The sequence below is a fragment of the Nycticebus coucang genome, chromosome 3 (assembly GCF_027406575.1).
Source record: "Nycticebus coucang isolate mNycCou1 chromosome 3, mNycCou1.pri, whole genome shotgun sequence".
Classification (NCBI taxonomy): Eukaryota; Metazoa; Chordata; class Mammalia; order Primates; family Lorisidae; genus Nycticebus; species Nycticebus coucang.
In genome coordinates, this window is record NC_069782.1 from 123,225,800 (window position 1) to 123,235,409 (window position 9,610).

Here is a 9,610-nt window from a genome sequence, read left to right on the forward strand (position 1 = left end):
GGGTTTCTCCTTACTCCCACCCAAGCCAATTTACCAGCATATGGTGACTTGGGGTAGGAGGAACTTCAGAGGGAGGCTGCTATTTAGAACCCTACAAATGTTGGAAACCACAAATTGTGATTTCTCTGTACCAGCAGAGAAGACCAAAGATTATGCCAACTCTCTGGTTACTTTGGATTTGATTTATAAATAGAGCTTTACTAAAGCTGGGAGAATAGGGTTGCATTTAAGGACATTACTATAGTGCTACACAAACGTTTGCAGCTACAAAAGAAATCCCAGTGCTCACGGTGAACTATTTAATTTGCCTTCCGGTTAAAATAATGTAAGATGATCACTGTGTGTGTGTAGGAGAAAAAAGACAAGTTACAGACTCCATATATACATATACTGTAATCAAACTTTAATGAAGAAAAATCGTTTTAGACATATATATTCTGGAAAAAATAGGCACTAAACAAATTATTTCTTAGGGGAGTGGGGATGGGAATTAGTGGGAATGTTTAATATCTTTATATCTGAATTGTTCTTTGTTCCATTCTTTTTTAAAATCAACATTTAATTTTCTTACTAAATAACTCTTTCAAAAAGAAATAAAAGAACCAAACGACGTCAGGTAAATTTTGGTTGTGCCAATCGTTTGATAATGGCCTGTTTCAAAGCTTAAAACTTATTTTCAAGTCTTAACATATTTTCTTAACTGACTTACCCCCACCAAAGATAAATGCATTAATTTTGGATAGAATTCTTAATTTTCAGTTATTGTATTTGTTTCAAAATGCTTTCTAATTTGTTCTTGTGTTGCATTTAGAGACATATCAATTGTACTGTAGGGATTGGTTAGGTCTTGGAAGCCCACCACTGTGTCCATTCGTGGGACCACTAATTCCAAGAGCTGAAAGCAGAGAGAGCTGGTAAAACTTAGTTCTGACAAACTGCTTTGTTCTTGTCAAGTAAATTTGTCAGTAGAGAAGCTTCTGGAGAACTTTAGTATCAAGGATGCTTGGTTATGATTTCTGGCGTATGATGAACCCTATGACTTTGGGCATGTCACTTAATCTTTTAAAGCCTCACTTGAAAATAGGGATAATACCATGATTGTGCAATTCATAGATATACATTTTCCCCTGAAATGAAGTGCGTCTATAACAAATGTGTCAGCTTCCAAGCTCAGGGTGGATACCCCAGTATAAGACATAAGTGACCTTTGTGAATATAGCTAGACTTCGACGGTTACATAGAAGGTATCTGTTCATTTGATATCATGACGTGAGTCATTTGCACTGGCAACACCACATGTTTATTTGTATTTCATTTTAAATAGCACTAAATGTACATTTACTTATTTATTTTTTTATTGTTGGGGAGTCATTGAAGGTATAATAAACCAGGTTACAGTGATTGCATTTGTTAAATAAAAGTCCCTCCTACAATTGTGTCTTGCCCCCAAGAGGTGTGTCACACACCGAGACCCCACCCTCCTCCCTCCTTCCCTCTCTCTACTCCTCCTTTCCCTCACTCCCCTAATGTACATTTATTCTAAGTAAAGTAAACCTTGTCTCTGGAGAACTGATGAAATCTTTATATTTTCCTATTAACTCACAACAGACGCTCTCTAACAACTGTTATTAAATTGATAGTCCTCGATTGATGACATATTATAATCAAGGAAAAGGGAAAATCATACGCAGAGGCTAATGTTGTTGAAGATGAAATGAGATTATGCTCATGAAATGTTTACCATAGTGCCTGGTACTTAGGAAACACTCCAGAAATGTCTTCATCGTTGTTATCTTCATCATCACACTTTACAACATACGAGTTGACAATAACTTTCCATATGGGTATTTTATTAACAGCCCCTGTGGTCAGGAAGGAAGGAAGGTCTGAGATGATGGTTCTCAACCTTGGCTGAACTTCAGAAGTACCTGCTGAGCTCTTGAAAAATATTAGCACCCTTATTATAAATTGTATCTATTAAATTAGAATCTCTAGGGTTGGGTCCAGGTATTTGAAATGTTATTAAAGCTTCCCTGGTTATTCTAATGTGCGTTATTTAACATTAATTGTTCTCAACCATAGCTACATAGGAGCAATAGGACCAGCATATCAGCATTTCAGGGGATGGAATTTAAGCTCCCAAATTTCTTTTCTAAGTGGTGGATCCTAAATATTAGAATCATTTGGGGTACTTATAATTTAATGCAGACTCATATGCCTCAGTCCCCCAAATTCTTGTTTAAATATGGAGTGCGTATTCTGCAATCTGCATTTTTAACAAATTTCCCTGTTTTTGCTATGCTGTGGAGTTTGGGAATTGCCAACTCTACATTCACCTGACTGGCAGTTAAAAGGCCAGAGAACTAGTCTTGGTACTGCTAACCAGTTCTCTAAAGATAGCTCCCCACTCTTGAAATGAGGAAATTGGACTGGATGTTCTTGGAGATGTCTACTGTCCCTTCTGGCTCCAACTTGACATTTGAATCATTAGTCCCTTGTAGGGACATGTGTTGCTCTGTCTGCTAAAGGCAGAATTCTAATGGAAACTGCCAGTCTGCTCATAGAATTCATCTCCTGGGCCACCGTAACTAAAAATAAGGTTGGATATTTTATCCAGCTGAAGCCATTCCATAGGAGTTTTGAACTTCAGGCCAGAGAACCAAATACCCTGGCTCTTCTCTGTTAACAAAAGATAAATTGTGTGTTGGGAGCCTGACCACAGATACCCATTTCCCCTGGCACAATTAAGGGATGACAGTAACATTCAGAAAAATCAAGATGAGGGATGGAGAGAATTCAGGACCAGTAAGAATCTCTTGTTCTAGAGCCTATAGCATCCTGTGGTTTGGTTACATGAATTAGTAAATTCTCAAGGTAGGTTTCTATTACTTGCATTGGACACCCCTGTCCCCCCAAAAACCAAATAGAAAATAAACCTTCCCAACTAAAACAACTTATCCTCACTAAAAATGATGCTTTCTAGTTTTGCAAAGTCTTTTGTGTGTATTGTATATGTATAACCATTGCCCTGTGAAGCAGCACCTACTACTTTCTTTAAAGATTGAGACATCATTTATTTGCCATAAAATTTACCATTTTAAGGTGACCAATTCAGTGGTTTTTAATATATTTTGCATTCACAAGGTATGTAGCCATCACCACTAATTCTAGAACATTTCATCACCCCAAAAGGGAAACCCCATCGTGGCCCAGCATGGTGGCTCATGCCTGTAATACTAGCATGCTGAGAGACCAACGTGAGAGGATTGCTTGACCTCAGGAATTTGAGACCAGCCTGAGCAAGAGCAAAACTCTGTCTCTACTAAAAATAGAAAAATTAGCCAGGCATGGTGGTGCACACCTGTAGTCTCAGCCACTTGGGAGGCTGAGGCAAGAGGATCACTTGAGCCCAGGAGTTTGAAGTTGCTGTGAGCTCTACCTGGGGCAACAGAATGAGACTGTATCTCAAAAAAAGAAAAAAAGAAACCCCACAGGCAGACCCTCATCATTCCCCCCATGTTCCCACCCCTTAGCAACCACTCATCAACTTTCAGCCTACTCTCATTCTCCATGTAAAGGTGAGGAAACAAGATCTAGAAATTCTAGTGGTTTTCTTTCTTTTTTTTTTTTTCTTGCCAAGGATAATAAGAAATTTAATGCTTATTTGTTGCTCAAATTTAAGCTCTGACATTCTCATAATGACACATAAAAACGGGCGGCGCCTGTGGCTCAAGGAGTAGGGCGCCGGTCCCATATGCTGGAGGTGGCGGGTTCAAACCCAGCCCCAGCCAAAAACCACACACACACAAAAAAAAAGACACATAAAAACATACAACAACAATAATGAACACCAATAAGCAAGACACTATCACAGATCTAAAAGAATACGGCTATGAGATGCAGATATACCAAGGTTATGAAACCTTCCTAAGTTATTTTTGTAGTGCTGCTAATGTCAGCACCCAGTGGCAAGTTTGCAAACATGGTTTTCAGAACACGTGTAATATCCATTTTTGTCTATCTTTACTTTTGCTCCTTTAAAGTCAATGGTATCTGCAATGAGAACTGCAACTCCCAGTTTCTTTGGGTTTTCAATGGTATAAAATAATATTGTTCTCCAACCTTTTACCCTGTGTGTTGGTTTCTTTTATTTTGGAGGTTAGATGCATTTTCTGAAGATAGAAGCTACTCAGCTTGACTTCTTTTTGATCAATCAGCCAGTGGGAAGTTCAAGCTGTTCACGTTTATTGAGAGAATTGACAAGTAGGCTGGATTTCTATTTGTCTTGTTATTGGGGACTTTGTTTCATTGTTTCACCACTTGAGTCATTAACTATGAAAAGCACACAAACACATGAATTATAGGTATCACCAAAGGAGGTAGTCTTTTCCTTTGTCTTTTAGTTACTAGGTAGCTTTACTTTGCTGGGAGTCCATTGTATTAGTCTGTGTATAGTACAGATCCCTTCCTTCAGGGCAGGTCTAGTAATCACAAAGTTTGCATGCCAGGAGAAGATTTGATTTCTCCATCAAATATGAAACTTAGTTTACATGATAATGAATGCTAGGTTGGCAGTAGTTGTGTTTAGGAGGATTGAACATAGGAACCCTCTTCTGGTTTGTAAAATTTCTGCTGAGAAATCAACTCCCAAGTAGAGGGGACTACAGGTGCAGCACAGATGCTAACCTGATAGGGTTAGCCTTGTAGATCAGGTAGTGCTTATGCTTGACAGTTTATAGAATTTTTTCTTGCATTTTGACTTTGTCCAGGTTAATTCCAATCTGTCTACAAGATGCTTTACTTCATTTGAGTCATCCTAGAGTTCAATAGTCCTCTAGTAGCTGTATGTCTAAGTCTCTGGTGAGGCTTTGAAAATTTTCAACTATTATAAACTTTCAACTTGAGCTTCCATGTTTTTGGCACTCATTTGTTCTCCTTTGTTCACACACTTGCACAACATCCACAGTCATGTATCTCTCTTCAAGATTGCTCTGCTTTTGCTCTTCCCTTTTGTGCCTCTTTGATTAGGTTAGCTCAAGAGTCTTTTTTTTTTTTTTTTTTTTAGCCACATAAATAAATCTTTATTGAAAAAAATACACCATCCAGAATAAATATAATAAATAATCCTCCTCCCCAAACTGCTCCCATTGGGATAAATAATCCCAAAATTTCCCTTCCCATCTAATAAATATTCAACCTTGTCAGCATCATAAGTCAGTCAGTATTGGTAATTTTTCAAATATGCAAGTCCTATTATAGTTAATGGACTAATTAACTGGTTGGCTCACAGGGGTCTGGGATGGTAGGTTTTATCTTGGCATTGCTGAGCCATGGAAATCTGAGTGCCATCCTTAAGCTGCTGGCTTCAGGGACTCAGGGTTGCTGCTCCATGGGCAAAGACCCGGGCAGCTACAGCCACAAAGGCCTGGAGGCTGCGAAGGATCTTGAAGTGGAGAAGGAGACGCTGCCATGGTTTGCTACGAATGGGGCTTGGAGTGTGCTGAGGCTCCCAGTGGTGACCTTCAGGCTGCAGGAGTTGGCTGAGACCCAGTAGAGAGGCATGAAGCTGGCCCACAGGGCCATCAGGGAGCAGAGGAGGCTCCCCTGTGAAAATATCTGATCCTAGTAGCTTCTCATAAAAAAGCAGAGCTTGGTGAATCCTTTGCAAGCAGAACTGACTGTTGTCCTTGAGTCCTTGGGGATCACAACCATCCTCACACTGGATATGGGGAACATCATTTGTAGTCTCTTCATCTCCCTCTTCTCTAAGTAGATCCATGTGTCCCACAGGTGGATGTGCACTCCAGGCCAGAGTGCAGAGCTTCTGTGAGAGCTGCTGGCCTTGGGCCCAGGCAGGGCTGCTGCCCCCAGGCATAGCCCGACCCTGAAGAGTCCAGGGCAGCAGCAATAGCAGCATCACAGCTCTGCTTCCCAACATCTTGTTGCCTGCTTCTCAAGTCTGGATGGCTCTCTGCCTTGCAGCCTTTAGAATTTCTGCCCACTTCAACTTGCTCTGAGCCTGATTCTCTGTTCTGTGTCTCTGGTTTGGTTCCCCCTGTTCATGGAGAGTTTCTGAGCTGCTTCCTGTTTTTCTCCCTTTAGCTCAAGAGTCTTGTCTTCAATGCATGGCATTCTTTCTTCTCCCTGATTTTAATCTGTTGTTGAAATACTCTGTTGTATTTTGAAATTTCCTGAATGCCTCTTTCAATTCTTTAAGATCCATGATATTTTTCCTAATTTTGTCCAGAAATTGGATTTTACAAAAATCCAGAAATTACAGAAAAACAGAGTGATTGTGTGGGATACCAGGAGCAGAAAAGAGAAGCAGAAACAGAAATCAATAAAGAAAACAGGGTCAACTCAAGCCTCATATCCTGGGGTTAAATGATGGAAAGTGAAAGAAAAGAAAGAAATAATAAATAAGGAAACCACGCATCGGAGAAATCAGTTAAAGAACCCTGAAAACATGAACAAACAGGAGATAACAGCTCTTCCAAGACATCACAACAGAGCTACTACAGGGAATTCTAACCATAATGAAATGGTTGAATGATTTTTTACAAAAATCCAATTGGTGATTTTGTTTTTAATTTCTTCTTCTTTTTTTTTTAATCCAAGTAGCAGTAGTTTATTTTGTTTCTTTTTTTTTTTTTTTTTTTTGTAGTTTTTGACCGGGGCTGGGTTTGAACCCTCCACCTCCAGCATATGGCGCTGGCGCCTACTCCTCTGAGCCACAGGCACCACCCCGATTTTGTTTTTAATTTCACTTGTTCTGTGTGACATTCTTTTGATTTTTGCTGGTTTTCAATTTTCTCTCCAAATCCCTTAATTTTATTCGGCATCTGTATTCTGGATTCCATTTCTATCATTTCAACCATTTCATTATGGTTAGATTCTCTGTAGTAGCTCTGTTGTGATGTCTTGGAAGAGCTGATATCTCCTGTTTGTTCATTTTTTCAGGGTTCTTTAACTGATTTCTCCGATGTGTGGTTTCTTTATTTATTATTTCTTTCTTTTCTTTCACTTTCCATCCTTTAACCCCAGGACGTGAGGCTTGAGTTGACCCTGTTTTCTTTATTGATTTCTGTTTCTGCTTCTCTTTTCTGCTCCTGGTGTCCCACACAATCACTCAGTTTTTCTGTAATGATATCTCTGGAGTGGTCTAAATGGTGGCAAATGTTTTTTCCCTCTTTTCTTGAGAGAGGCTGCAAAGGAGCTTCTACTAGACTACCATCATGGAGGCTATATTTTTCATGCCTACTTTTAACTTTTTTTTTTTTTGTGGTTTTTGGCCGGGGCTAGGTTTGAACCCGCCACCTCCGGCATATGGGACCGGCGCCCTACTCCTTGAGCCACAGGTGCCGCCCCTTCATGCCTACTTTTAAAAAATTAAATGTTTTCTCCCAGGCCTTTATTCCTCATACAAGATATCCTTGTCTTCTCAGACAGCAATGTCAGACTGTTTTTACATAAGACATGCTTCCTCTAGGACTGATTTCTCTAAACCACGTGACAAGACAAATCTCATGCTTTATTAAGGAAAACTTCTTATTACTTAAGTGACAACTTTTGGGGCATAAGATTTTTGTAAAACTGTTTCAACAAAGAGAATTATTTTGCTGCCCCAAGCATTAGCAATAATTATCCTTAGAATACATTTCCCAGGTATCTCATGCAAAGGGATCATCATAATTATTGTCTTATGTTATTATTATCCCATTTCCTTTTTTGTGGACATGAGTTTCTTATTGTGGTTAATGTCTTTTATTAAATGTTTATCCCCAACATTGTAGACAAGTGTGGTCCTCCGTTGTAGACAACTGGTCATAACCTTCACAATTCAAGAGCTGGCTGAGGCTTTTTCACAAAGTAGAGCATTGGAAGAATACTGGATATCATGCTCTTCTTCCTCATGCAGCTCTATCCACAGCTTAAGTCTGCTTTCCACTAGGCTGGATCAAGGGCCACAATGTCCTACTGTGTCCTGGCAGAGAGAATAACTACACCACTAGGCCGACTGCACAGCTTCCAGTCCCTTCAATGCCCTTAAGGCGTTGTTCTGTTTCTCTTCCAGTGAGTTTTCTTCTAAAATAACAGAATCTCTTGGAACCATCTCCAAGTGTCCTTCTACAGAACTTCTTTTCTTTTCTTCTGATCTGGCTGCTTTTGCTTTCTTTTTGAGGGACCACCGATTTCTCAACCACATGGTGGATTGATGAGTTACAGAATCTATTTGCAAATCCCACTTTGGGTGTCCTTTTTTGTATAAGCCAAGTGGCTGCTGGCCTGCCCCTGTGAGGAACCAGGAATTCCATAAAGGCCAGACTTATTATATAATAAGAAAGCTTTTTCATTTCTTTTCTTTCTCTTCTCTTCTCTTCTCTGCTCTTCCCTTCCCTTTTCTTCTCTTCTCTTCTCCTTTAGCTTGAAGCTTGCAATCAGGATAGAAAACTTCAGTGGATATAAGCATAAAGTATTCACAAATATGAGAAAAAGCACTGTCCAAGAAGCTCACTGGGATATCCAATGGGTAGTACCTGGAGAGGATGAGCCAGAATAGCTAGTCCTTGGGCAAAGGTTTAATCTTGAGGGTAAAACTTTCTCAGTGTTTTGGTTTGTGGTGCTACTCCTGTCCACTTTAATCCTCATGATCAAACTCTGATGAATAAGGTTTTGTCCCTCTATTTGCAAAGAGTTATACAGTTTTAGACAATCCTCTTCATCCCAGCCAGCAGATTCCTGCACACTAAGGTTAGACATGTTAACCTTAACAAATTCAAAAGAATAGATATTATCTGGTTTTCTGAAGGTCTTCTATCAGGCCAGACCTGGACTTAGAACCTGCTAAATCATTCTGCCTCCCCTTTCTGGACATATTTATGCCCAGTTTATTTCCCCAAGTTATTATGTGCACTTAATACTATAGATAGGGGTAGAGATCAAAACAGCCACTTGCAAATTGTTGTAGTCCTTTAGAAATAGTTGGTTTGTTCTGAGAGATTAGTTCACTCAGATGTAAATCCTTTAATTTTGTTAATGTTAGACTTTCTTTTTATCTTTTTTGAGACAAAGTCTCACTTTGTCACCCTTGGTAGAGTGTCATGGCATCACAACTCACAGCAACCTCCAACTCTTGGGCTCAAGCAATTCTGTTGCCTCAGCCTCCCAAGTGGCTGGGACTACAGGTGCCCACCACAAGGCCCAGCTGTTTTTAGAGAAGGGGTCGCACTCTGGCTCAAGCTGGTCTCAAACCTGTGAGCTCAGGCAATCTACCCACCTCGGCCTCCCAGACTGCTAGGATTATAGGCATGAGCCACCGCACCCAGCCAATGTTAGACTTTTTTTTAAACTTTATTCAAATTAATAAGAAGGTACATTTTTTAGGTTACATTGTTCTCACTTCCAGGGTAAGGTCCATTTGTAGAAGAGCCCCTCATTCAGGGGGTGTGTTATACGCCCTCATAATGTGCACATTAGGTGAGATCCCACCTCAAGCCCTCCCTCCTTCTGCCAAACGTCCTCCTCTTCCTGCATCCCTCTACCCCCGAACTGGACTACATTAGTGTTTTATTATTATTATTATTATTATTCGCAGTTTTTGGCTGGGGCT

General features: G+C 40.0%; 1 protein-coding gene across 1 annotated transcript; it reads right to left on the reverse strand.

Annotated features, from left to right (window-relative positions):
* Positions 1-5,049: 5,049 nt before the first annotated feature.
* On the reverse strand, positions 5,050-6,089 carry LOC128581645 (interleukin-23 subunit alpha-like). The gene has a single exon (XM_053584735.1). It carries the CDS (start codon positions 5,936-5,938, stop codon positions 5,366-5,368), a length of 573 nt encoding a protein of 190 aa, XP_053440710.1. The 5' UTR covers positions 5,939-6,089; the 3' UTR covers positions 5,050-5,365.
* Positions 6,090-9,610: the final 3,521 nt, after the last annotated feature.

Excerpts from the sequence above, each read along its gene's own strand:
- LOC128581645 (XM_053584735.1), bottom strand. The coding sequence starts at position 5,938 with ATGTTGGGAAGCAGAGCTGTGATGCTGCTATTGCTGCTGCCCTGGACT.